The 27,890-nt window shown below is 49.4% G+C and overlaps 1 protein-coding gene across 4 annotated transcripts; it reads right to left on the reverse strand.

The window, feature by feature from the left end:
- Nucleotides 1-415: 415 nt before the first annotated feature.
- On the reverse strand, nucleotides 416-27,061 carry LOC124992861 (alanine aminotransferase 1). Of its 4 annotated transcripts, none has more exons than XM_047564180.1 (22): nucleotides 26,983-27,061; nucleotides 10,225-11,157; nucleotides 8,945-9,015; nucleotides 8,729-8,874; nucleotides 7,248-7,351; nucleotides 7,054-7,178; nucleotides 6,830-6,955; nucleotides 6,673-6,748; nucleotides 6,464-6,593; nucleotides 6,137-6,302; nucleotides 3,542-3,651; nucleotides 2,895-3,060; nucleotides 2,672-2,761; nucleotides 2,486-2,594; nucleotides 2,247-2,380; nucleotides 1,887-2,130; nucleotides 1,650-1,729; nucleotides 1,440-1,576; nucleotides 1,174-1,348; nucleotides 916-1,071; nucleotides 730-842; nucleotides 416-657 (listed from the first exon to the last, which is right to left on the reverse strand). In XM_047564180.1, the coding sequence occupies exons 2-22, from the start codon at nucleotides 10,481-10,483 to the stop codon at nucleotides 567-569; spliced, it is 2,808 nt and encodes a 935-aa protein (XP_047420136.1). In that variant the 5' UTR covers nucleotides 10,484-11,157; nucleotides 26,983-27,061; the 3' UTR covers nucleotides 416-566. The 4 variants fall into 4 exon arrangements, with proteins under 4 accessions (XP_047420136.1, XP_047420126.1, XP_047420141.1 ...); XM_047564170.1 differs by having other exon boundaries at nucleotides 6,673-6,769; XM_047564185.1 differs by lacking the exons at nucleotides 6,137-6,302; nucleotides 6,464-6,593; nucleotides 6,673-6,748; ... (5 more) ...; nucleotides 10,225-11,157; nucleotides 26,983-27,061 and adding an exon at nucleotides 4,213-4,423.
- Between the last annotated feature and the right edge of the window lie 829 nt (nucleotides 27,062-27,890).

A 27,890-nucleotide genomic window follows, 5' to 3' on the forward strand; every position in this document is an offset into this window, starting at 1 on the left:
GGAAGGGTAGGGATGAAGGACACAATTGTTTCTTTTTCAGGAAAGGCTATTTTTTTTCTGATGTGGTCTTTCTGGGGCCACTGCCCCTGTGCTTCATTATCAAGTCTCATCTCCTCCCTGAGAGATCTGGGGGGTGCCACAGGAAGCACAGGTGGCCTGTCCTTACTGGTACCATCACCTGATTTTTATGTGACTTGTCAGACCAGAGATGGCAATGGAGACCTAGTCCACTAAGGTGCTGTCTCTAGGACGAATGGGTGGATACTAGACAGGAGGGCCCCGCTGTGGGAGCCAACCTTGACCACTCCTGAAGATGGACCCTGGTGTCCCATGAGTGGAGTCCCCAAGCCTGCACTGAAGGCAATCAGGACAACCAAAGGTGGGGGTCACCCAGGGAAGTCAGGCTCACCCCCTCCAGAATCAGAACCGCACGCAGCTTTATTAGGGACCCACAGAGGGAGATACCCAGCCTGCAAGAGGCAGCAGCAAGTTCTCAGAGCTCCAGAGACCTCCAGGTCCCTGGGCACAGTCAGTCCGGGCGGCCCAGCTTGGTCCCTGTGGTGGCCTTAGGAGTACTCGTGGGTGAACTTGGTGTGAAAATCGCTCAGCTTCTCCAGTAGCAGCCGAAGTTTCTCCATGGGAGGCAGAATGGTCATCCTGAAAAGGGCGAGCTGTAAGCCAAAGGGAGCACGGCCGGCGCCGGCAGGGGCTGTGTGGGCCTGGTCTCACCGGAAATGATAGGTGCCCTCCAGTTGCCCGAAGCCGCTCCCGGGCACCACGCAGATGCCGGTCTCCTCCAGGAGGCGCTGGCAGAAGAACATGTCCGGGGCCAGGCCGAGCTCCTGCGGTGTGGAGGGCGGTCAGAGCTCCAGACCTAGGTCTTCGCCCCGCCCCGCCCCGCCCCGCCCACCAGACCTGAGCGCGCTGGATCGCGCGCGGGGGCAGCTGCATCCGAGGGAAGGAGTACATGGCACCCTGCACCGGGTTGCATCTGATGCCAGGAGTTTCATTGAAGACCTGCTCGGTGAGCTTGGCCTTGGCCGCCAATTCGGCTAGCACCGCTCGCCTCTCCTGCAGAGGGGGCGATCAGGACAGGGCAGGGCAGGGCCACGGCATCCCTCAGTCCCTTCCCCCAACTGGCTCGCCGGAAGCCCCCAGCCTCAGTCCCCTCACCTCCTGGAACTGCACGAAGGAGGGGTCAGAGGGTGTTGGCGGGCTAACCACCATGTCCAGCAGGGCCTGGCCCGGCACAGGCGGGCACAACCGCACACTCATCAGCTTCAACATCTGCCGCTGCACTTCAGGGTCCATGTTCACCACCTCCACGTAGCCACCACGGAACCCGCACCTGCCAGGTAGGGCAGGCGTCGGGGCGGGGCCAGGAAGAGGGGGCCGGGGAGTGGCTGGGGTCCAAGATCCCATCCCTAGCCCACACGCACTCGCCCATGTAGCCCTTGGAGACCGAGTGGAAGGAGGCGAGCTCCTGCTGCGCGGCGTACGGCGGCCCCATCTCGGTGAGCACCTTCTTGAAGGAATAGAACTGCGAGCCCTCTGCGTACACGTTGTCCTGGTACACCTGCAGGGGCGGTGGCGTCAGGCGCGCCCGCCGCCGCCCACCGCCACCCGTCCCTGCGCTTCCCCGTCTGCACCTCGTCGGCCATCAGAAAGAGCCCCTCTTCGAACGCGAAGCGGATCACGGCCTCGATGCACTCGCGGGTCTGCACCTGCCCTGGGGACAGCAGCATGGTCGGGTCAGCTGCAGGCACCCACCACCCCACCCCGCCCCCTCATCTGCACGTGGGGCTGACTGACCCGGTGAGGTGGGCCTAGGAGCATCTAGCGGCTGGAGGGGCGGGGTGGGCAGGGCAGGGGGCAGAGGGGCGCACCGGTGGGGTTGCCCGGGTTGATCACGCAGAGCGCGCGTGGGCAGCAGTGGTCACGCGCTTGGGACAGCGCGCGCCGCAGCTCAGCCACGTCCAGCGCCCAGGCGCGCTCCTCATCCAAGTAGTAGTCCACCTGCACGGCGCCCAGTTCCGCCAGAGTGGCCGAGTAGAGTGGGTACTGCGGGATGGGGATGAGCACGCCGGTGCGCGTGCGGCCCTCACCAGCCACCAGCAGCTTCAGCACTGTCTGTGGGCGGATGAAGAGCCCAGTGTCGCGGGGCCAAGGGGTTGTACCCGTCCCCCGCCCCTCGCCCCATGGAACCACAGATGAAAAGCCATTGGTCCTGCCCTGGTCCAGCCTACCACGATGGCATCGCTGGCGCCTGTGGACAGGAAGATGTTATTGGGGTCCGCGGGGATGCCTCCATCTCGCCTCTGGATGTACTGTGCAACGTCCTCACGTATCAGCTGGATGCCAGAGCTGATGCTATAGGCCCCTGGACTCCAGGCAGGCAGAGCAGAGTGGGCCTATGAAAGTGGCTAGTCCTCCTGCAACCCTCCCAAGCGATCCACCCCTCTGCTTCTCCAGCACTGGCACTCACCCAGACTGTGGCCCCCACATGCCAGCAAGATGCGCTGAGCCCTTCTTTTGGCATCCTCAGGGAACTCAGGGCTGCTCAGGAGATCTGGGTGGACACAGAGGGCCAGGACCTGGGAGGATGGAATGATGAGGTCAGGGCACACTGGCCGCTGGGGACAAGGAGACATAAGTAGTGCAGGAGCCTCACCTGGCGCAAGAAAGTGATGGGCCTCTGCCCCATGGCGTGTGCATCTCCAATGTTGGCACGGATGACCTCAGTGAAGGGTTTCTTCACTCCCTGGGAGGGAAAGGGAGAAGGCAGCCAGATTGGGCACCGTCACCCCCACAGCCCTTATCCCAAGTGCCACTGGGCTGGAGGCTGATTCAGTAGCCCAGGAGCAGCAGGAGGGCAGCAGGGCCCAGGACCATACCTGGCGCAGCTCCTGCTCCAGCTCCAAGGCCCGCAGCACTATGGGGCCACGCACAGCATACTCCACCTTGCGCACGCGTGGGTTCATGGTGTTCAGTGTCAACACCTTCTCCTTCAGTCCATTCCTTGTAGCCTGGCTCCGGTCACCTACTCTCAAGGCCATGACTCTGCTCAGATCAGGCAGAAAGGTGGCTCAGGAGGTAGCAGGCCCAGAGGTGGTGGTGGGGGCAGCAGGGGCCAGGCTTGGGGGCTTAGGATGGGAGAGGGAACCTGAATCAGGGAGCTCAATGTAAGAGGACACCCTCTTCACTGCAGCCTGCTGGCCCCACTGACAGGGACAGAAAAGGCCGAAGGAGCTCAAGCTGCCTGGGCTCCGCCCCATAGTCTGGGCACAGTTCTGCCCCAGGGAGCCAGAGGGAGTGGGTGAGGCAGCAGGCGGGGCTTGGGGTGAGTCCCAGTGCCCGCCCAGTGTCCCCATGACAGGGGAGCAAGAGACCCACATGGGGGGTAGGGAGAGACGGCCTGGGTGTTGGGGGAGGGGAGAGCTCAGTGCCTGGGTCTAGTGGACAGGAGAGGTTGGCAGAGATGGCTAGGGGTGACCAGGGTGACCCCTAAGGTGAGACTGGAGCCAGGAGACACTGGATTTACCTCAGCAGGGCACTGCTGAGGCCTAGCCCTCTTGGCACCCCCATCTTTTCTTGGGCCAGTAGACAGACCAGTCTCCTAGGTGACAGCCAGGCCTTAGGAATGCTGGGGGCCTTGGGGGGACAGGAGTAAGTAGACTCTAGGTTCCGCCAGGGCAGTGGCCACAGCCCAGACACTGCAAGAGCACTGTAGTTGGACCTTGGTCCCTGATCAGCATTGAAGGGAATGGAGGGAGAGGGAAGGCTGGAGACAGGGCAGGCCAACCCTGGACCCTCGGACCCCTTGCCCCAGGTTGCTCTGGGCCGCCCTCATGCCCTTTCAACACACATCACCTAGGGTTGTCCTTGGGGCCACACCCCAGGCATGGGGCTGGTACCCTGTCACCTTCCCTCCTTCCTGATTGGTGGAGAGAGCAGGAAGTGAACTGTGATAGGCCCCAAGAACCCCACCTCCACAGGCTCACAGGCCATACTGAGGATTTGCCCTGGGCTGCCAGGCCAGCCAGCATCTGAGAGTGAACTGACAGTCAGGAAGCCAGCCTCTGAGCTGGGAGTGGGCAGCTGGTTAGACCCATGAGCAGCCTTGGCTCCTCTGCTTCTGCAGACTGGGAGAGAAGCCCAAGAGCCCTGAGTGGGGCGCGCGCGCACACACACACACACGCACACACCTCTCACCTTGCACCCTCAGTTCTGCTGCCACAATGGCCTCCCAGTTCACAGGCCTGTTCCTCTGGCCCTCAGGTCAGAGCACAGGTTAATATGAGACTGGCCCCAGCCAGAGCCAGCCACTGCCTGCCCTCTGGCATCAGGGCCCAAGTGGCAGCTGCAGTGGTAGGTGGACCTTAGGCAGCTGTACCGCCCCACTCACTAAATTTAACCAGCAGCTAGCCCCTGGCCCTCCCCCAGACCTGCTAAGGGAAGGAGGCCTCCAAACACAGATGCAAGAGGAAGGGCGGGCTCTAGACACACTGGATAGATCAGGTCAGCAAGGAGAGGAAGGTAGCCTAAATTCACAGTCAAGCATGGTGGTCATGCACAGCTGCCTACTGACAGATAAATGATAGAGCAGTGCCCTCAACCCTCCAGCTTGAGGCCCCTAAGGGGCCCCTCTCACCCTCACACATTGTATCCAGCCAGCTCAGAGCCTGAGTGGCCAAGTGCTTGTCACCTATACCAGCCCAGGCAGAAGTTGGCAGCCACGGCCCAGGATCAGGGCAACATGCCATAAACTGGGGAACCACTGCCCCTGGGAAGTGCCTGATGCCAGCTGTGCCAGTTTTGCTCCACTGGCTCTGACCCAGAAATCCTGTAAAAAATACTGCCTCCCTTTCCAGGTCAGGGTCCCTGCCCCTTGTATGGGCCCCCTCAGCCCTGCTTCCAAAGAGCTTCCTTCTAAAATATCCTACTGCCCTCAGGAAAGCAAAGAGTTAACAGAGCCTCCAGGAAGCTGAACACAGCAGGGGAGGGTGTGGGTGAAGGCCAGGCTTCTTGCCCAATGGCCGTGGGCCTCCCTCCTACACAGGGGCCAGAGCTGCCACTTGTGAGCCCCAGAACCACGTGCGAGCCCCAGCATGCACCTACAGGCCTGGGTGCCCGTGGGCGGCACCTGATCCAGCAGCACCACCTGCCCCTCCCCAGCTGAGACACTGGAAGGCTTGATGGCAAACAGCCCTTTATCAAGAGTTACAGGGTAAACAGTCTTTGCAGCTGGATGCCTGCAGGTATGGCTATGCCACAGGTCCATCCCTGAGAGAGAATCCAATGTCCTGAGCAGCAGAAGCTGGGGAAGACTATGGTGGTTGCCACCTGCAGTTCTGGGGCACACATTGAGCGTGGGCCTCCGGGGCAAGCCTCTGGCTGGGCTGGGCACTGCCACCTTGAACCTCCGGGGCAAGCCTCTGGCTGGGCCTGGAGATGGGCACTGCCACCTTGAACAAGAGCCCCTCACATGAGCAAGCAGCATGGCCTCTTCTCCACTGGGGCCTCCTCAGACGGGGCTGTGAGCTTGAGCAGGGGTGGGTCCCCACCTATCCGGAAGCCACAGTCAGGCTGGGAGGACTCAGGGTCAGCAGGCAGGCCAGGCTCAGGAGCCTCAGGCACCTCAGTTTGTGGTCGCAGAAGTTTGGCAGCAGCTCGCTGGCGCTTGAGCTCTGCCAGGGTGTGGTGGGCCTTGTCCCGGACAAGGGTGTCAGGGGTGGTGCTCTCCACCAGGCTCAGCTGGTATGACACACTCCGGTCCAACCGCTTGGAGTAAAGGTGCCGCCCTGGGGGCCCCCTACTCGGCCATTGTGTGACCTGGCCACCTCAGGGCCATCTTCCTGTGGGCAGAATCAGGGCCCAAGGCTGTCAGGAGGCACCCCTCTTCTTGCCTCAGCCTCAGGCTCTAGGCTATGTGGTTGTGGAGGGGCAAACATGAGGGGCAGAAGGACACCAGCCCAGTCCTGAGGGGCACAACCCACCTAGGAGCCCAGGGGCTCTGGTCCCACCAGCTCCACATTGGACCAGTGTGAATGGGAAACTCAGCTGCTGATGCCAAGTCACAGCCTAGGACCAACTGCCAAGGGCACATGGAAGGTGGGCAGCACAGGCCGGCACTCACCGCTGGGGGTGGTAGCCAGAGCTCTGCATCCGTCTGGTGGTCCTCATCCTCCTCCAGTGGCTCTGGACTGGTGGGAGGAGGCTGCTGCCATACAATGGCCTCCTGGGCATGCTCCTTGCGGTACAGATTGGTGCGCTGGGTCAGGCTCACTCGCCTCACCACCTTCCTGGGAGGCCAGGGTGGAGACAGAGGTGAGTTGGGGGCACACAGCCTGCCCCTTAGACTGTCCTGAGCTCTGCTGGCAACTCCATCTCCAAGCTGACATCCTCTGACATCCTGGGGCACAGCAGGGTGGGGGCTGGGGATGGTCTATGGTAGGAGGCTTACCCTCGGCTGCCTGCGCTGGAGGTGCGGCGGCGCAGCAGGGAGCGCTGGCGGCCCTGGGCTCGAAGGAGTGCATCCTGCTTCTGCTTCAGCTCTAGCAGCTTGGCCCGAACCTCTTCATCTCCGCATACATCTGAGAGGTGCGCACAGGCGTCACAGAGGCCCTCCCTGTGTGTTCCTTCCACCAGGTGGAGGCAGCCCCCAGAGCTCACCAAGGGGCGTCTCATCCATCAGGGATTTTCCGTTCAGGTTGGCCCCATTTGCCACAAGCAGCTCCACCAGGTGCACCTGCAGGCCAGCCAGTGGGGGCTGCTGAGGGCTTGAACCGCAGTCAGGAGCCCACTCACATCTGCTCCTGCCCACACTCACCTGGCCCCAGTAGGCGGCAGCATGCAGCGGCTCCCAGCCATCCAGGTCCTTGACGCTCAGGCTAGCTCCATGCTCCAGCAGCAGGGCAGCTGCCTCACTGAAGCCACTGGCGGCGGCCATATGCAACTGCAGGCAGGCCACCCAGCCTGAATCCAGTTCCATGCCTATCCAATAAGCCCCCAGCCCCACAGCAGACCGCCCCCTCTACATGGCCAAGTCCTCACCAGTGTGGCTCCGTGATCCAGCGGGTCGTTGAGGTCAGCCCCCGCGTGCAGCAGGCTCCGGAGGTCATTCAGCATGTGCAGCTCTGGCACCGCCCGGGCCTCCTCAATGCTGGCCTGGGTGATGCCTGTGGAGCAGCAGGCTCAGAGACAGAATGCCTGGGCCCACCCCTTGCAGGCAGGCACAGCACACTCACCACAGTTGGCCATGGCAGTCTCAAGGCAGTCCAGGGTCTGCTCATCCTCACACAGGTCATAGGGCATGTTCCCATCAGTGTTGATGGCCAGGAGATCAGCACCCCTGCAGGGAGGATGGATGAAGGCTGCTGGCTTCAAGACCCTTCCTCATTCACTAGGCCCTTTGGGCAGGGAGTTCCCAGCCCCCTTTCAGCAAGTCCTCCCTGAGCAGAGGCCCTCAGCCTAGGACTGCCTTCAGGAAGTGCCAGCAGACATGGGGAGGACATGTAGGTTCTAGCTGCTGTTGGAAAGGTTGCCTCTGGGCTCCTCTCGCAGGCCCTCAGCCCTGGATCTTGTCCTCAACCCAGACAGGCCATCCTGCAGTCTACCCATATGGGCTGCAGGCTCATAGCACCCATCTGTCCCCCATAAATTCAGGGTACACCTGCAGGAGGCATGCAAGTACTCTGCAGGTCCCAGGGAAAAGGGGAAGCAGGAAGGCCTGGCAGCTGCTCTTCTGGCAAACCCACAAGCAGGGAAAGCAGGTCTGGGAAGGACAGCTGGGGACACAGAGGGGCTGCATGAGGAATGGAACCTATCTGCAGCGTGTCATCAGCTCCAAGGGGAGTCTGGGGGCCTGCTTGCTACATAGCTACTGCCCTACTCAGAGGAGGCACCTATGTGTGATGGTGACAGCCAGTCACCCACACAAAGATCTCTGATATGCTGACCTGGGGAAGTCACCAGCCTCCACTGCTCCATCCTCCTTCCCCTCCCCCAATACTGGGAATTGAGCCCAGGGGTGCTTTACCACTGAGTAGTATCTCCAGCTCTTTTTATTTTTTTTTGTGTGTGTATGTGTGTGTGTGTGTGTGTGTGTGTGTGTGTGTGGTACTGGGGATGGAACCCAAAGTTATGTACACACTTGGCAAGAGCTGAGCTACATCCCCAGTCCTTTTTTAAGAAAATTTTTATTTTCAAGGCTTGGGGATGTAGCTCAGTAGTAGAGTGCTTGCCTAGTATGCATGAGACAGTGAGATCAATCCCCAATACCACCAAAATAATTTTTTTTTAACTTCGAGATAAGATCTAAGTTGCCCAGGCTGGCCTTGAACTTGAGATCCTGCCTCAGCCTCCAAGTAGCTGGGATTACAGGTGTGCATCAACTCTCCCCACTCCAACTTCCTTCTTGTTAGAGGTAAAGTCCTCACCTGTGCCCAGACCCACCTAGCCTCTTTGCTCCCCCTCCCTCCTTCTCAATTCTTACCCTCAATATTAACCAAAATGGCATTTCTCAGGGGAGATCATGGGAAAGCTCTCAGTCCACAGCTAGTGGTCCAGCCTACCGGGTGGGCCCAAACCATTCCCCTGGTGTCCCAAGCAGGATGGGCAGAGAAGTTGAGGACTTAGGAAGCCAGGATCTGGTCAGCTTCACCAAGTAGCCAAGTGAGCTGCTGTCTATGACAAAGCCCCTCCATGATAAAGGCCCAATGGACACTACCGGGCAATGAGGAGTTCCACCAGGTGCAGGTGGCCGCAGGTGGCTGCAGCATGCAGGGGCGTCCAGCACTCACTGTCGCGGGCATTGACATCAGCCCCAGCCTCCAGGAGCTGGTGCACCATCTCTCGGAAGTCATCGATGCAGCACTGCAAACACGCAGCCTGAGTGGCCAGAGCCCTACCAGCCCCTGCCCTGCCCACCCGCACACAGGCTGACCTGGTGCAGCGCTGTCAGCCCGTCCTCATTGGCCAGGTCAGGACTGACTCCACTCCTGAGGAGCTGGCGGACTGTAAGAAGGGGGTGGTGATGTTTGGGTGAGGCCAGTGACTGGCCTCTGCTGTCCCTGGCCTGAGGCCGCCTGGGCCCACGGTGCTGCTGCTCAGGGATCAGAAGAAGACGAGGAAGACTGGCACAGGTGGCAAGAGGCACGTAGACTCAAAGACATGGGACAACTGTCTGCCCAAACACAGTCACGTGCACAGCAGCCCTAATCCCTCGGCCCTCAGAGCAGGCCCTCCTGTGAGGCGGCTGGCTAGCAGTTCACACCCTGCTCCCAGTCCCACAGCTGCTGCAGCTCCAGTACAGGGGCTTGCGCTCCTCTGCTCTTCCTGATGATGAGCCCAGCCCTCAAGCAGTGCCTGTCCCTGACCTCGTTCCCTTTCAGAAGTCCTGTCTCAGGCCAGGATCTTGCCAAGGTCCCTGGGGTCCTCTCTGGCCACGTAGCGGGACACAGCTCCCTGTGGTTTGGCCTGTGGCACACACAGTACCGTCCTCTACAGGCCCCTCCCTCCTCCAGGTCTCAGGAAGGCTCCTGTACAGGCACTGCCCACTCCTTGTCACCTCTGCCCCAAAGAGAGATAGGAAAAGCCCTTAAGAGAAACCAAGAGGTCTCCTCCCCAGACTCCAGAGCCCTGCACCCAGTGGGGCTGCCAGTATGAGACATGGAGAGGAACAGGGACCTGCAAAAAGGTCAGGCCTGTCATCAGGCTGGAAGGGTCCAATGGTGAGGACAGAATCAAAAAGGGGACTGGGGCAGCCACGAGAAGGGTCAGCCATGTGGGCTCTTGGCCTAGCTGACCCTGCTCTTTGCCTCTAACTAGAAGTATGTATTACTACCCCACTCTGCAAAGACACAGAGGACAGCAGGCAGAGACCAGGACTCTAGCCCACAGCCCAGGACCCTTGCAAGAAGCAGTGAGAGTTGCTGGCCTGCTCAGTTCCAGACATGCAGAGCACTGGATGCTTCTGCAAGCCCAGGTGGACCCAGCCTGTGGCCTAGCCTCTCACACTGGCTTGCCTCACAGCAGGACCATTTGCACGTAGCCCCTGCTGTCTCAGCATGGGTTGTCCTAACAGGAGACCCAGGGTCACCATGTGGCTAGAGCCTAAGAGTGGTGGACAGGCACAGGCCCAGACCAGAGCCCAAAACAAGATGAGGCCACACCCAGATGGATGGGAGTGCCATTTGTCTATCACGTTGGGACAAGTACACTCACCTTCTTCCAGGTCATTTCGGGCAGCAGCTTCCAGAAGGACAACACTGGGAGGGAAGACAACTTGCTTCTGGGGCTCTCGGACAGCTGCCTCCTTCCGCAGCTGTACCCCATTGCCTTTCTTGGATTGGGCCTCCTTCTCGGCCTGGGCCCACATCTTCACCTGCTGGGCACGCCGCTTCTGGGCATGCTTCAGCCGCTCCTGGGCGCTCATCCTGCCCACCATGGGCATCTCTGCCAGCAGCTCCAGGTGCTCAGTCATGGTGGGGGGTGTCTGCCCACAGGGCTGCTTGGGGTACCACAGTGCAGGGGTTGGGGGCCAAACCAGGTTTGAGGGGCAGGGCAGCTGGCTGGACTAACACACTTGGGGGCATTCCTTTCCCAAGGTTTGTGCCCTCTGTCCCTGGCAAGGCTGTGATCAGGCCCAGGCAGCCCTGAGAGGCACAGCCCAAGCAGGGAGAATGTGCAGGGGTACCATAGCTGGTCCTACGCAGGCCTGGCACCTCAGCTGCTCAGACAGCAGGGCCTCTGCCCAGAGAGCACCTCACTTCCTTCTTGGGGTCAGGGTGCAAAGACTGTGGGAAATAACCCTAAGACCTGGCCGGACTCAGTCCAGGGTCTGAAGCTAATTATCCAGATAACAATGTTCCAGCTTCCTGGTACCTTGCCAAGAGAGAGGGAGGACAGGGCCAATGCACAGTGGGCCCCTGAGAACCCCTGGGTATTTCTGCTCTTTCTAGGCCTCAGGAGTCTGGGTGGGGCCTAGGAGCAGTCATGGACTGGCCCTGCCTGCACCCCCTGATGGTCCTCCAGTCAGCACATCAGGACCAATGAGGTGGGCCACATATGGTCAGTCCTGGGCAGCCAGGGCACAGAGGACACAGGGCACCTGTCAGTGTCTTCAGGGGAGACTCCCCTTCTGGCAGCCACACACACCTGAAGAGCAAATAAGGAAGCACATCAAGGCCAGCTCCCAGGGTGGGGCAGGCAGGCTCCGGGGAGACCAGGCTCCCTGCCACCCTGCCTTGTGGTGGGGCCTGCCCTCTGCCTGCAGAATATACTGCAGGGCAATTATCCCTGGGGGGCTGCTCTGCTCTCACATTGTTCCACACATTTAGGAAAGGCAGAATGAGGGGCATCTCAGGCTCCCTATCACCCTCTGCAGAAGGGGCTGCACAGGTGCACAGTCGGTGGGCAGAGCCAGTAGTATTGTCCGTACTCAGTCAGCCATCGCTGTGCACTGCGTGGGAAAAGGTCTCTCCCTCAGTCCCTGAGCTCAGGCCCTGCCTCCTTGGTCTTGGCCAGTGATCAGCTCTCCAACCCCTCACTCTAGCATCTATCTGCTCCTGTTCCTTGCCAGGCTTCCTGGCTCTGGCCAGCCAAAACTTCAGCCATCCTGAGCTGTACTGGAAACCTGGGCAGTGTGGACATAGGCACAGGTGGCCTACCTGGCTTGAGGTCTATAGGGACCAACAGGCAAATAGCTTAGGCTATAAACTTAGGGGTACAAACCTGCTGGACTGCCCATGTTGGCCCCATTCCTGCCCAAGATGTGGTCACTGGGCTGCCCACTGCCCTGTTCCTCAGAAGGCATAGCCACCCACTGCCCAGAGATGAATGACCCAGAATTCTGTTCTCCACAACCAGGCCTTGTGGTCACCTAGACACTAACCCACTTTCCCTCTAGCTAGTCTAGTACAACAAGGGTCTCAACAAACATCCCCTTTTGCCTTGAAGGGGATGGCCATGCCATGTCACATTAGGTTGATCCGAACCCTCCTGACAGAGTTAGCCCCTGTGAGCTTGGTCTGAGGTTCCCAGGGACAGAATAGGAGGGCCCTTGGTGCTGGGCGGGTGTGCTTTCTACAGGTCAAGAGCTTTCCAACAGCACTCTGCTCTGAGCAGCCTGCTCCAAAGTTTGGCCACCTCTGCAGACTGCTGGGGCCAGGGCTTACAAAAGTCAGTCCAACACCCTGCCCAGGCTCCCCAGTTCTGCTCTCACCCTCTAGAACCCAGCATCCCCACCCAAGAGAGGCCAGGATGGGTCCCACAGGTACCCTGCTAGCTCCTCCAGCATGAGGACAAGGATTGCAGACCCTGCCATGTGACAGTCCTCCCTGCTGCCACCCACAGTACATATCCTCCTCCTCAACAGGGCTGACAAGGTGGGACCTGCATCTCTCTGTCATCAGGATCCTGTCAGGGAAGTAGTCCCAGTCTTCCCCAAGAGATCACAGCAAAGAGGGAGACCCAGTGCCCCTGTCTTCCCTACCTCGGGCCAATGAAGATAACGGAAGATGATCTGAGACCATGCCTACCCCATCATTTGATAGATCTTATTTTTTTGTACTGGCATTTGAACCCAGGGATGCTTAACCACTGAGCCACATCCCTCTACCCCCTTTATATATATATATATATATATATATAAACACATATTTTTAGATGTTGATGGACTTTTATTCTTTATTCATTTATTTATATGTGGAAATGAGAATCAAACCCAGTGTCTCACACATGCTAGACAAGCACTCTATCACAGAGCCATAACCCCAGTCCCCCCTTTTATTTAATATTTTGAGACAAGGTCTCGCTAAGTTGCTTAGTGCCTCACTAAGTTGCCGAGGCTGGCTTTGAACTTGTGATTTTCCTACCTCAGTCTCCTGAGCCACTGAGATTACAAGGGTACACCACCATGGCTGGCTATATAAAGATATTCTGATGCCCTTGTCCTACAGAAGAAAAGTAATCTGAAGATAGCAACCACTTTCCTTTGTGTATATGTGTGTGGGGCTAAAGACTGAACCTAGGGATCTCTATCACTGAGCAACATCCTTTAAAAAAATTATATATTTGTTAAATACACACACACACACACACACACACACACACACACATACATACATACATTTTTTTTTTTTTTCCAGATAGGACTTGCTAAGCTGCCCAGACTGACGTGGAACTAGAAATCCTCATGCTCAGCCTCGTGAGCAGCTAGGATCACAAGTTTGGTCACCATCCTGGCAACAACCACTTTTCAAATGGAACACAAGCTGACTTAATTTTCTCATCCTGAAGCGCCTCAAGGTGCAGCTGGCCCCTCTGGCTGCTATGAAAAGAGTGCATGTGGGGTATTCTGCCCTCCCCATATGGCACACAAAAGCAGTGCCCACACCCCCAACACCCTGGTGTACCCACCTTGCTGAGTTCCTTGCTGGAGGCTGACTGAGGGCAGTCTCTATGTGAGCTGGGGTCGGTCCCTACCCTGCTTGACTGTTTCCTCTGAAAGGAGGTGCCCAATGAGGCCAAAGAGTCCCACCATGCAGGCACCCACCCGAGAAAGTCCCCCTTTCAGGGAGACTAGCACCCACCTTCCCCCAGGCAGAGCCATAAGCTCCCAGTACCCTAGATCCCCTGGGCACTGCCTGCCTAACTGTCCTCCAGAAGTCAACCTCAGAGGGGGCAAGCCAACCAAAGTCCATGGCATCAAGTCTTAGGTTCCAGAAGGAAAGGCCACCTCCTGCCTATCTGGATCTTGGCTGCCCCAGTGGAATGTCACTAAGATGTAGCCCCTTCTCCCAGTCATGAAAAGGACCAGATCAGGTAAGCCACAAAGGCTCAGTGGCTGGGTCAACAGAGACCTACCACATGTCTACCACACTGCACCCAGACCAGGAGTGGGTGGAGAGGGCAGCTCCCGTGCCAGTCCACAAATCCTCCCCAAGCCTCCCTGGAATGTCAAACAGATAATCTGGTTGACTTATTCTAGTTCTCAGTTCCAAGCCCAGGCAAGCTGCACAGGAGAGTGGAACACTGTGGGGTGGAGCCTCAAAGATGGATACTGGCCACTGCCCCATCCCTCCCTCTCAGCCTCATACCACTGGGCCACCCCCAGACTGCAGAGAGCATCGTGGGGCAGCAGCAAGTCAGCACCCAGACCCAGCCCAGACTGTAGCAGTTCTAGGATGGCCTGGCTTCCTTGGCCTGACACCCTCAGCACCAACCCACCCTGCCCCCAGCCAAAGCCCTCCTCCAGCATGTCCTTGCCATCATCCCCATGCCTAAATCCACAGCTGCCCTGTTAACCACTCCACCACAGTGCCTCACACACCCACTTAAGGGCCTCCACAGCACAGCAAGAGAAACTCAGTGAGACCCTGTCTCTAAATAAAATATAAAATAGGGATATCCAAGATGGGAGACTAGAGGGAGGCTGCGTTCCTTGTCATTCCATAACTCGGGTTTCAAGCAGATGATATCTGTTTCTTGGTGAGGCAGTTTTTCTGCTTATCAATCCCCTGCTGTTTACCCCATTTGTCTCCTGTGATTACCTGCAGTCTGCCATCATATCGACTACTTTTGAGTGCAGATTGCTGTCTGGTGACTGCCATCCACCATTTGCCTGCCTCTTGCCTGTCCAGTGGCTGCCTTTCACCTACCCATCACCTACCACCCAAGGTTCAACTCCCGATCCTCCGACAGCAGCTGACAGTCTAACCGCAGACCGCCAGTGGAGTGCCAGCTACCTGCTGTTGCCTGGAAGTCCACTGTCACAGTACCTGCAGGTTTGGTTACACGTGGCTGCTGCCATTTTGAGACAACAGCCAGGACCTGTAGGTTCCCTGGACGGACTGACTGAGCCCCGTCTCCAGGATCCCTCAGCCAGACTGACCACTCCCTGCCACCAGGACCCCCAGACCAACTGACTGCGCCTCTCCTCCAGGATCCTGCAACCGGATTGATAACACCCCACCTCCAGGACCCCTGCCCAACCAACTGCACCCTGCCTCCAGGACCTCCAGCCGACAACACCTACACCCTGTGCTGAAGCCAACACATTTGGAAATCAGAGTGGCCATCTTGGATAATCCTGGAAGCCGTATCTCTCATCTTTAGGTGGGGCAAATCTCATCCTGAGACACCTGCTGGAGTCTGGAAGGTCATTGTCAGGTGCCTCTCATGCATCAGGCTACTGAAGACTGGGAGGTTTGAATACTATATGACTGTTATAGTCTAGATCTTTTTCTCTCTTTTCTCATGCTAACAACCAACTTCTTTTTTTTTTTTTTTTTTTTTTGCGGGTGCTGGGGGTCGAACCCAGGGCTTTGGGCTTGCAAGGCAAGCACTCTACCAACTGAGCTATCTCCCCAGCCCCCAACTTCTTTTGATTACACTTTCATTCTTTCATGATCTAGAACTTCTATATACTCTTTCCTTATCCCATTATCAGTTACATCTTACACCCCTCCCCATCCTCTTTGTCCTCCATTAGAAACTGCAGACCTTATTGCAAATCTATTTGTTATACTGTAGATAATAATTAAACTCATTCTGTTTATTATGACAATATTGTTAACGTCCTCATAGGGGCTATTTGGTTTAGGGTTGCATATTGTCTGTACTGGGCACTGCTAATATTGATCTCCCCCTTAAAAAAAAAGTTTTGGAAACTTATAGGGTCACTATAAGCCTATAGGGGGGAAACTGCCTCAGATCTGCACTACTAGAGGGGAAGATACATGAACAACATGAAAAAACAAGGGAAGAAAATGATCCGAATAAACCTAGAGTCTATACTAATAGAAGCCAGTGACAGCATGGTAGAAGAAATCTCAGAAAATGAGTTCAGAATATGCATAATTAAAATGATTCGTGAAGCAAAGGATGAGATAAGAAAGCAAATGCAGGTAAAAAATGATCACTCCAATAAGCACTTGAAAGAGCAACTGCAGGAAGCAAAAGATTATTTCAACAAAGAGGTAGAGATTTGGTGAGAACTGTTTCCCTCATGCTGCTTGACAAGGTCTGAGCATGGGGAAGGGCCTGGCAAGGCCACCATTCCAGGAAACTGCCACTGTCATCTCTCCTAGGAGTTGGGTGACTTCTTGTAATCATCATACTTACAACTATGCAACTGCAAATCACAGTCCCTGGATTGCTGTGATAAGAATTTAACCTGGGGGTGGGGTGGGAGGGAGGCAAGAATGGAGGAAGGAGGGATTGTATAGAGGGAAAAGAGGGGTGGGAGGGTTAGGGGGGAAGGAAAAAATAACAGAATGAATCAAACACCATTACCCTGTAAATGTATGATTACATAAATGGTATGCCTCTATTTCTTGTACAGAGAAACATTTATTTACAATAAAAAAATAAAAACATTTATTTACAATAAAAAAATAAAAACTAAATAAATAAAATATGGAATTTAAGAAAAAAGCCACCCCCCAAAAAAAAACAAAAAAAGAATTTAACCTCAATGAGTGTGCGGAGCTTGGGAAGGATGAGGAATGCTTTAAAAATATGCACCAATATCACACATGTCTGAAGGTACCCAGTGTGAGGCGTTCTTCAGAAAACTACAGTTACAGGAATCGCTTGCTCCTATGCTGACCACACCTGCCCCTGACAAAACAGGAGACTTCTTGTCCCCACAGTGCAAGGACCGCCCTACTTAGCTTACAGGATTGGGGGACATGTGTGGAATCCACCTAGAGGGAAACAAGCAAACAAGGATAAGGACCCACCTCCCACAGATCCACCTCTTCCCTAAACAGGAGTGCACAATGAAAATGGTGAATAAAATTAAATATTTATGGTAAATAGACAAATGTCCAATATTTGTCCTTCCTTCAAGGACGTCAAGGGCCACCCTGGAAATGTAGGACTAAAGAACAAAGAAACAGCATAGGCAAACAACTAGAAAAATATTATCTTAAGATCAAATGCCCTCATTGCATGTTAACTGGTGAAGTAGTTTATGCTGGCTTACATCTCACATGTGTACTACAATAGGCAGAGGACAAATCAATGACATCAAAAATATAGGATAAAATTAAGTACTCACACTGATTGTTTGGCATAAATAACCTAACTTGGTCTTAACTGAGCTTCTTTAGGTAACAGAGTAGACCTTTAAGGTTAAATCAAAAACATAATCATATGAGCTAAAGATTAAGTGCATATTTTGCTTAGCAGTTCAGTAATTAGCTTAAAACAAAATAGAATCACTATGCTGACAATAGGTCTGACACCAGAGGGTAAACAAAGGCCAGTAGGATGAAAGAGGAAAATATCTTTCACTGTAATTTGCTTATGTGAGTAACTTTAAGTGAATATAGAAAGTTGGCCTTAATGTACCCGCTCCATGTTAGACACCCGCTGGAGAGTGTGGTTAATGACAAATCTTGTGGTAATTTTTCTACAACTTGCATTGTGTTTAATCTTGTTTTACTTAATACTATAAAAGAAGAGCTAAAATAAATCTGAGCAGCACTTGCTTCAAGTTGCTACAGTGGTTCAAGTCGTTCCTCTGCGCTGACTTCACCCATCCTTTGGGGAACGCGCGAGTTGGTGGGGCAGACATTCTCAAAAAAAAAAAAAAAAAAAACCAAACGGAAATCCTTGAAAAGAAGGAAACAATAAACCAAATAAAAAATTCAATGGAAAGAATCACCAACAGACTACACCACTTGGAAGACAGAACCTCAAACAAGGAAGACAAAATATTTAATCTTAAAAATAAAGTTTGCCAAACAGAGAAGATGGTAAGAAATCATGAACAGAAAGCATCTCGAAGAACTATGGGACATCATGAAAAGACCAAATTTAAGAATATTTGGGATTGAGGAAGGCACAGAGATACAAACCAAAGGAATGAACAACCTATTTAATGAAATAATATCAGAAAATTTCCCAAACCTTAAGAATGAAAATCAAATACAAGAGGCTTACAGAACACCAAATGCATAAAATCACAAAAGACCCACACCAAGGCACATTATAATGAAAATGCCTAACATACAAAATAAAGAGGATTTTGAAGGCTGCGAGAGAAAAGCATCAGATTACACAGAGAGGGAAACCAGATTTCTCAACCCAGACCCTAAAAGATAGAAGGGCTGGAACAACATATTTCAAGCTCTGAAAGAACATGGTTGCCAACCAAGAATCCTACACCCAGCAAAACTAACCTTCAGATTTGAAGATGAAATAAAATCCTTCCACAATAAACAAAATTTAAAAGAATTTACAAATAGAAAGCCTGCACTACAGAATGTTCTCAACAAAATATTCCATGAGGAGGAAATGAAAACAACAATGTAGGTCAGCAAAGGGAGGAACTACCTTAGAGAAAAACCACTCAAAGGAGAAACCAAGCCAAGTTAAAAACCAAATATAAGCCCAAATGACTGGGAATACAAATCATATCTCGATAATAATCCTGAATGTCATTGGCCTAAACTCATCAATCAAAAGACATAGACCAGTAGACTGGATAAAAAGAAAAAAAAGACCCAACAATATGCTGCCTTCAAGAGACTTAGATAAGAGCATAGAGACTAAAGGTGAAAGGATGGGAAAAACCTACCACACACATGGACTCAGTAAAAAAGCGGGGGGTTTCCATCCTTATTTCAGATAAAGTGGAATTCAAGCCAAAGTTAGTCAGAAGGGATAAAGAAGAACATTTCATACTGCTAAGGGAACCAAAAATCAGGAAGACATAATGATGGTACATATTTATGCCCCAAACAACGGTGCATCCACGTACATCAAACAAATCCTTCTCAATTACAGGAACCAAAGAGACCACAACAAAATGATTCTGGGTGACCTTTAACACACCGCTGTCACCACTGGATAGATTTTCCAAACAAAAAATAAACAAAGAAACCATAGAGCTCAATAACACAATCAATAAATTAGACTTAACAGACATATATAGAATATTCCATCCATCAACAAGCGAATTCACTTTCTTCTCAGCAGCACATGGATCCTTCTTGAAAATAGACCATATGTTATGCCACAAAGCAGACCTTAGTAAATGCAAAAAAATAGAGATACTGCCTTGGTGTTCTATCCAGATCATAATGGAATGAAATTAGAAATCAATGACAAAATAAACAGAAATTACTCCAACATATCGCTTCTCGGCCTTTTGGCTAAGATCAAGTGTAGAAATTACTCCAACACCTGGAGACTAAATAATATGCTACTGAATGAAGCATGGATAAGAGAAAACATCAGGGAGGAGACAAAAAAATTCTTAGAGGTAAATGAGAAAAATGGAACAACATATCAAAATCTCTGGGATACTATGAAAGCAGTACAAAGAGGAAAATTCATTGCATGGAGTGAATTCAAGAAAAGAATGAAAAGTCAACAACTAAATGACCTAACATCACAGTTCAAAGCCCTAGAAAAAGAAGAACAGAATAACAGCAAAAGTAGTAGAAGACAGGAAATGATTAAAATCAGAGCTGAAATCAATGAAATTGAAACAAAGAAACAATTCAAAAAATTGACAAAACAAAAAGTTGGTTCTTTGAAAAAGTAAACAAAATAGACAAGCCCTTAGCCACACTAAAAAGAGAAGAAGAGAGAAAACTCAAATGACTAAAATTCATGATGAAAAAGGAAATATCACAACAGACATCACTGAGATACATAACATAATGAGAAGCTACTTTGAAAATCTGTATTCCAACAAAATAGAAACTACCGAAGACATTGACAAATTTCTAGAGACATATGCTCCTCCCAAACTGAACCAGGAGGACATACACAATTTAAACAGATCAATATCAAGCAATGAAATAGAAGAAGCCATCAAAAGTCTATCACCCAAGAAAAGCCCAGGACCAGACGGATTCTTAGCCGGGTTCTACAAGACCTTCAAAGAAGAACTCACTCCAATACTTCTCAAAGTAGTCCAGGAAATAGAAAAGGAGGGTACCCTACCAAACTCATTCTATGAAGCTAATATCACCCTCATACCCAAACCAAAGACACATCAAGGAAAGAAAATTTTAGACCAATATCCTTGATGAATATAGATGCAAAGATCCTTAACAAAATATTGGCAAACCGTATCCAAAACATATTAAGAAAATTGTGCACCACCATCAAGTGGGGTTCATCCCTGGAATGCATGGATGGTTTAACATCCATAAATCAATAAACGTAATCCATCATGTCAATAGACTTAAGGATAAGAATCATATGGTTATTTCAACTGACGCAGAAAAAGCATTAGACAAAATACAACACCCCTTCATGCTTAAAACACTAGAAAAAAATAGGGATAGTAAGAACACCTGAACATTGTAAAGGCTATTTATGCTAAGCCCACAACCAACATCATTCCTAATGGAGAAAAACTGAAAGCATTCCCTTTAAAGACAGGAACAAGACAAGGATGTCCTCTTTCACCACTTCTATTCAACATTGTCCTTGAAACTCTAGCCAGAGCAATTAGACAGACTAAAGGAACTAAAGGGACATGAATAGGAAAAGAGGAACTTAAGCTGTCGCTATTTGCGGATGACATGATTCTATATTTACAGGATCCAAAAAACTCCTCCAGAAAACTTCTAGACCTCATCAATGAATTCAGCAAAATAGCAGGCTAGAAAATCAACACGCATAAATCTAAAGCATTCTTATACGGAAGTAATGAAACATCTGACAGGGAAATGAGGAAAACAACTCCATTTGCAATAGCTGCAAAAAAAATAAAATACTTGGGAATCAATTTAACCAAAGAGGTAAAAGATCTCTACAATGAAAACTACAAAACATTGAAGAAAGAAATTGAGTAAGACCTTAGAATGGAAAGATCTCCCATGTTCTTGGATAGGCAGAATTAATATTGTCAAAATGGCCATACTACCAAAAGTGCTATACACATTCAATGCAATTCCAATTAAAATCCCAATGATGTACCTTACAGAAATAGATCAAGCAATCATGAAATTCATCTGGAAGAATAAGAAACCCAGAATAGCTAAAGTAATCCTTAGCAGGAAGAATGCAACAGTGGGTATTGCAGTACCAGAACTTCAACTATACTACAAAGCAATAGTAACAAAAACGGCATGGTATTGGCAACAAAATAGACAGGTAGATCAATGGTACAGAATAGAGGACACGGACACAAACCCAAATAAATACAATTTTCTAATACTAGACAAAGGGTCCAAAAATATGCAATGGAGAAAAGATAGCCTCTTCAACAAATGGTGCTGGGAAAACTTGAAATCCATATACAACAGAATGAAACTAAACCCCTATCTCTCACCCTGCACAAAACTCAACTCACAATGGACCAAGGACCTTGAAATCAGACCAGAGACCCTGCATCTTACAGAAGAAAAAGTAGGTTCAAATCTTCAACTTGTTGGCTTAGGATCAGACTTCCTTAACAGGACTCCCATAGCACAAGAAATAGAAGCAATAATCAATAACTGGGATAGATTCAAACTAAATAGCTTTTTCTCAGCAAAGGAAACTATCGCCAATGCGAAGAGAGAACCTACAGAGTGGGAGAAAATCTTTGCCACTCATACTTCAGATAGAGCACTAATTTCCAGAATATATAAAGAACTCAAAAAACTCTACACGAAGAATACAAATAACCCAATCAACAATCAGGCTAAGGAAATAAACAGACACTTCACAGAAGAAGATCTACAAGCAATCAACAGATATATGAAAAAATGTTCAACATCTCTAATAATAAGAGAAATGCAATCAAAACTACCCTAAGATTCCATCTCACCCCAAATAGAATGGCGATTATCAAGAATACAAGCACAATAGGTGTTAGAGAGGATGTGGGAAAAAAGGTACACTCATACATTGCTGGTGGGGATACAAATTAGTGCAGCCATTCTGGAAAGCAGTGTGGAGATTCCTTAGAAAACTTGGAATGGAATCACCATTTGACCAGCTATCCCACTCCTTGGCCTATACCCAAAGGACTTAAAATCAGCATACTACAGATATACAGCCATATCAATGTTCATAGCTGCTCAATTCACAAAAGACAGATTGTGGAACCAACCTAGATGTCCTTCAATGATGAATGGGTAAAGAAACTGTGATATATATATATATAATACACACAATGGAATATTACTCAGCTATAAAGAATAATAAAATTATGGCATTTGCAGGCAAATGGATGAAATTGGAGAATATCATGCTGAGATAAGCCAATCTCAAAAAACCAAAGGACAAATGATCTCGCTGATAACTGGATGATGACACATAATGGGGGATGGGAGGGGGCCAAGAATGGAGGAAGGAGGGGACTGTATAGAGGGAAAAGAGGGGTGGGAGGGGTGGGGGAGAAGGAAAAAATAACAGAATGAATCAAATATCATTACCCTATGTAAATGTATGATTATGCAAATGGTATGCTGTTACTCCATGTACAAACAGAAACAACATGTATCCCATTTGTTTACATTAAAAATAAATTAAAATTAAAAAAAAGAGAGAGTGCATCACCATCAAGTGGGGTTCATCCTGGGAATGCAAGGTTGGTTCAACATCAGGAAATCAATAAATGTAATCCATCACGTCAATAGACTTAAGGATAAGAATCATATGGCTATTTCAATTGATGCAGAAAAAGCGTTTGACAAAATACAACGCCCTTTCATGCTTAAAACACTACAAAAAAAAAAAAAGGGATAGTAGGAACATACATCAACATTGTAAAAGCTATTGATGCTAAGCCATGGCCAGTATCATTCTTAATGGAGAAAAACTGAAAGCATTTCCTTTAAAAACAGGAACAAGACAGGAATGCCCTCTTTCACCACTTCTATTCAACAGGGTCCTTGAAATACCCAGAGCAATAAGACAGACTAAAAAAATTAAAGGGAAATGAATAGGAAAAGAGGAACTCAAGCTGTCACTATGTGCTGATGACATGATTCTCTCTTCAGAGGTTCTAAAAAACTCCACCAGAAAACTTCGAGACCTCACAAATGAATTCAGTGAAATAGCAGGCTATAAAATCAACATGCATAAATCCAAAGCATTTTGATTTATAAGCAATGAAACATCTAAAAGGGAAATGAGAAAAACAACTCTGTTTACGATAGCCTAAAAAAAAAATACTTGGGAATCAATCTAAACAAAGAGGTGAAAAATCTCTATAATGACAACTACAGAACACTAAAGAAAGAAACTGAAGAAGACCTTAGAAGATGGAAAGATCTCCCATTTTCTTGGATAGGCAGACTTAATATTATCAAAATGGCCATAACTTCAAAGGTGCTATACAGATTCAACGCAATTCCAATTTAAATCCCTATGACATTTCTCATAGAAACAGAAAAAGCAATCATGAAATTCATCTGGAAGAACAAAAGATCCAGAAATAGCAAAAGCAATCCTGGGCAGGAAAAATGATGCAGGAGGTATCACAATACCAGACTTTAAACTCTACTATAGAGCAACAGTAACAAAAACGACATGATATTGGCACCAAAATAGACAGGTAGACCAATGGTACAGGATAGAAGACAAGGAGACATACCCACATAAGTACAGTTACCTCATACTAGACAAAGGTGCCAAAAACTTACAATGGAGAAAAGATAGCCTCTTCAACAAATGGTGCTGGCAAAACTGGAAATCCACATGCAGTAAAATTAAATTAAACCCCTGTCTCTCACCCTGTACAAAACTCAACTCAAAATGGATCAAGGACCTAGGAATTAGACCTGAGACCCTCCACCAAACAGAAGAAAAAGTAGGCCCAATCTCCACCACGTTGGCTTAGGATCAGACTTCCTTAACAAGACCCCAAGAGCGTAAGATATAAAAGCAAGAATCAAAAAATTTGGATGGATTCAAACTAAAAAGCTTTTTCTCAGCACAGGAAACAATCAATAATGTGAAAAGAGAGCCTACAGAGTGGGAGAAAATTTTGTCCACACACACCTCAGACAGAGCACTCATCTCAAAGTTTATAAAGGACTTAAAGAACTTTACCCCCAAAATACAAAGAACCCAATCAATAAATGGGCTAAGGAACTGGGCAGACACTTCACAGAAGATATACAGGTGATCAACACATATATGAAAAAGTGCTCATCATCCCTAGTAATTAGAGAAATGCAAATTAAAACCACCCTGAGATTTCTTTTAACTCCAATTAGAATGGCTATTATCAAGAACACAAGCAATAGTTAAGTGTTGGCGTGGATGTGGGGGAAAAAGGCACACTCATACATTGCTGGTGGAGTTACAAATTGGTGCAGCTACTCTGGAAAGCAGTATGGAGATTCCTCAGAAAACCTGGAATGGACCTACCATTTGACCCAGCTATCCCACTCCTTGGTTTGTACCCAAAGGACTTAAAATCAGCATACTACAGTGATGCAACCACATCAATGTTCATAGCTGCTCAATTCATAATGGCTAGATTGTGGAACCAAACTAGATGCCCTTCAATTGACGAATAGATAAAGAAACTGTGGTATATACACACAATGGACTATTACTCGGCCACAAAGAAGAATAAAATCATGGCATTTGCAGGTAAATGGATGAAGTTGGAAAATATCATGCTAAGTGAAATAGGCCAAGCCTAAAAACCAAAGGCTGAATGTTTCTTCTGGTAAGTGCATGACAATATATAATGAGGGGGGTAATGGGGGGAACAGAAAAAATGAAGGAACTTTGGAAGGTACAGAGGAAAATGGGGTGGAAGGGGGTGGGAGGACAGACAGTTGGTAGAATGAAACAGACAGTATTACTCTATGTTATGTATGATTACATGAATAGTGTGAATCTACATTGTGTGCAACCACAGAAATGAAAAGTTGTACCCCATTTGTGTACAATGAATCAAAATGCACTGTGTAAAAATAAAAAAGATTTAATAATAATTAAAAAAAAGATATGTATCTAGGTAGCTTGGCTGCTGCTTGTGGCAGAGACTGGAAGTTGTGGACAGAAGAGGCATTTGAATACCCCAGACTTAGAACAGGAGACCTGTGTGGACCAGATGACTGACATGCCAACACTGTCTGAAACCCCATCCAAACAAGGCAAGAACAAGGGGGGCATCCCAGGAAGAGTTCACAACTAGTTAGTAAATTCCTAGAACTGGATGGAAGAAAGGAGGAGGCTGGAAGAGTAGAGATATAGCCCCCCCAAGTTCTTCAGGGAAAAGAGATCAGAGAGGGACACAATACACAATGACAAAGTTTAAAAAAAAAAAAAAAAAAACAGGGACATGACAAAAGAGCCGATTCCTCTGAACCCCAACATTATTTGTGGGGTGCAGAAGTTAGGACACTGGCCAGGTGTATGCCTATAATCCCAGCAGCTTGGGACTGAGGCAGGAGGATCCTTTGAGCCCAAGGGTTTGGGGCCAGCCTGGGTAACATACAGAAACCTCATCTAAAGGTACTTCAAAAAGAGAGTGGATAGCCAGGCACAAGAGCACAAGCCTATAATCCCAGTGGCTTTGGAGATTGAGGAAGGAGGATCCCAAGTTCAATGCAGACTCAGCAATTTTGAGAGGCCCTAAGCAACTGTTGCAAAATTTAAAAAAAAATAATAATAAGGGTGGTGCCACACACCTGTAATCCCAGCAGCTGGGGAGACTGAGATAGGAGGATCTCGAGTTCAAAGCCAGCCTCAACACCAGCAAGGTGCTGAGCAACTCAATGAGACCCTGTCTCTAAATAAAATACAAAATAGGGCTGGGAATATGGTTCAGTGGTTGAGTACCCCTGAGTTCAATCCTGATACTCAAATAAATAAAGGACCGGAATGTGGTTGAGTAATTAAGCACCCCTGGTTTCAATCCTGATACCAAAAGAACAAAAACAAAAACCATAAAATAAAAGAGAGAAGACAAAAATTACCAATATTATGAATAAAAAAGCATTACTGCAGCTCCTACAGACCATTAAAAGGAATTATGGTCTGGATCTGGAATGTACCCCAGCATCTCATGTGTCCCAAGTTGAGGCTTGTGGGAAGTGATTGGATAATGAGGGCACTGACCTCTAAGCCACAGGTGGTAGACTACTGGAGGTGGGAGCTCACTGGAGGGGCAGGTCACTGGAAGCCTGTCCTTTAGAAGGGCACACTTCTCTCCGGCCCCTGCCTCTGTTTCCTAACTACCATGAATGAGTGAGCAGGCTTCCTCGTTGCCACACTCTTCTGCTTTGGTGTTCGGCCTCACCTAGCAGAGTAATGGAGCCTGCCAACCACAGACTGAAACCTCTCAAACTGTGAACTTTTAAGTTCAAAATTAACTTTTCCTCACTTAAGTTGTATTTTGGTCATAGCAATGAAAAGTTGACTAACACAAAGAATAAAAAGGGAAATATTTTGAACAGCCTGTGATAACTAAAAACTTGAACCAGGGTGGTTGACAAATCACAGCCTATAAACTACTCTGGCCTGCCCATTTGACTTTGTAAATGGAATTCTACTGGAACACAGCTAAGTTCATTGTTACAAACAAGCAATCTTTGGCTGTTCCATGCCAAGTCAGAGTTGAATAATTCAACAGAGACTAGAGACCTGGAAAAACCTAAAAGTTACTGTCTTTACAGGGAGAAAAAAAAAAAAAAAAAAAAAAAAAGTCACTCTGGACTTCAATAAATGTACAAATTTCTTCAGTGAAACAAATTATCAAAATAGGCTCAAGCCTGCCATGGTGGTGTATTCCTGTAATCCCAGTGACTAGGAAAGGCAGGAGGATCATACCTTCGAGGCCAGCCTGTGCAATTTATCAAGATCCTATCTTTTACCTGGGGTCTTGCACATGTTAGGAAGCACTCCATCACCAAGCCACATCTCTAGTCCACCTGTCTCAAAACTTTAAAAAAGGACTGGAGATGTAACTCAATGGCAAATGCCCCTGGTTCCATCAGAAAAGGAAAGGGAAAAGAAAAGGAAAGAAAAAAGATAAAGGTCAAACACAGGGACACGTACCTGTAAATCCCAGCTACTCAGGAGGCTCAGGCAAGAGGGTTGCAAGTTTTGAAGCCAGTCTGGGCAACTTAGTGAGACCCTGTCTCAAAACAGAAAAAAGAAAAAAACAAGAGCTGGGGATGTAGCTCAGTGGTAGAGTGGTAGAGTGTCCCTGGGTTCAATTCCGAGTACTACAAAAAAAAAAAAAGAAAGAAAAAAGAAGAAAGGAAAGTAGAAACTGGTTGGGCTGAGAGTGTGACACAAAAGCCACCAGTAATCCCACCTACACAAGTAGCTCAAGGCCAGCCCGGGCAACTTACTAAGATCCTGTCTTAAAATAAATGGCTTGGCGTGCAGCTCAGTAGTCGAGAGCTCACCTACCATGTACAAGGACCTGAGTGCAATCTGTAGTATCACCAAAAAAAATTAAGACAAACCATTTTTCTAATTGTTTCTCCCCACATACACCTCAACCTGGGGACCGAACCCAGGAATGCTCTACATCTCCAGCCTTTTTTTTTTTTTTTAATTTTGAGACAAAGTCTTGCTAAATTGCCCAGGCTGGCCTCCAACTTTTGATCCTACTGCCTCAGCCTCCTGAATTACTGGGATTATAGGCATGGACCACCACACTGGGTGCCTATAAGCCATTTTTCCAGGCAAAAGATTTGAACAGACATTTCGCAAAATAAGATATACAGCCAGCCAGGCACAGTGGCTCACACCTATAAACCCAGCAGCTCTGAAGCCTGAGGCAGGAGGATCACAAGTTCAAAGTCAGCCTCAGCAATAGTGAGGTGCTAAGCAACTCAGTGAGATTGTCTCTAAATAAAATACAAAATAGGGCTGGGGATGTGGCTCAGTGGTTAAGTGCCCAGGTTCAATCCACAGTAACCGTTCCCCCCAAAAAAATCCCCAGAGATATACAG

This window comes from Sciurus carolinensis, chromosome 1 (genome assembly GCF_902686445.1).
Source record: "Sciurus carolinensis chromosome 1, mSciCar1.2, whole genome shotgun sequence".
Taxonomy (NCBI): domain Eukaryota; kingdom Metazoa; phylum Chordata; class Mammalia; order Rodentia; family Sciuridae; genus Sciurus; species Sciurus carolinensis.

Coding starts and splice junctions, on each gene's coding strand:
- LOC124992861 (XM_047564170.1), bottom strand. CDS start 10,483: ATGACTGAGCACCTGGAGCTGCTGGCAGAGATGCCCATGGTGGGCAGG. Junction 7,352..8,728: donor GTGGAACTCCTCATTGCCCG/GTAGTGTCCATT, acceptor TCCTCCCTGCAG/GGGTGCTGATCTCCTGGCCA. Junction 1,730..1,886: donor CAACCCGGGCAACCCCACCG/GTGCGCCCCTCT, acceptor TGCTGTCCCCAG/GGCAGGTGCAGACCCGCGAG.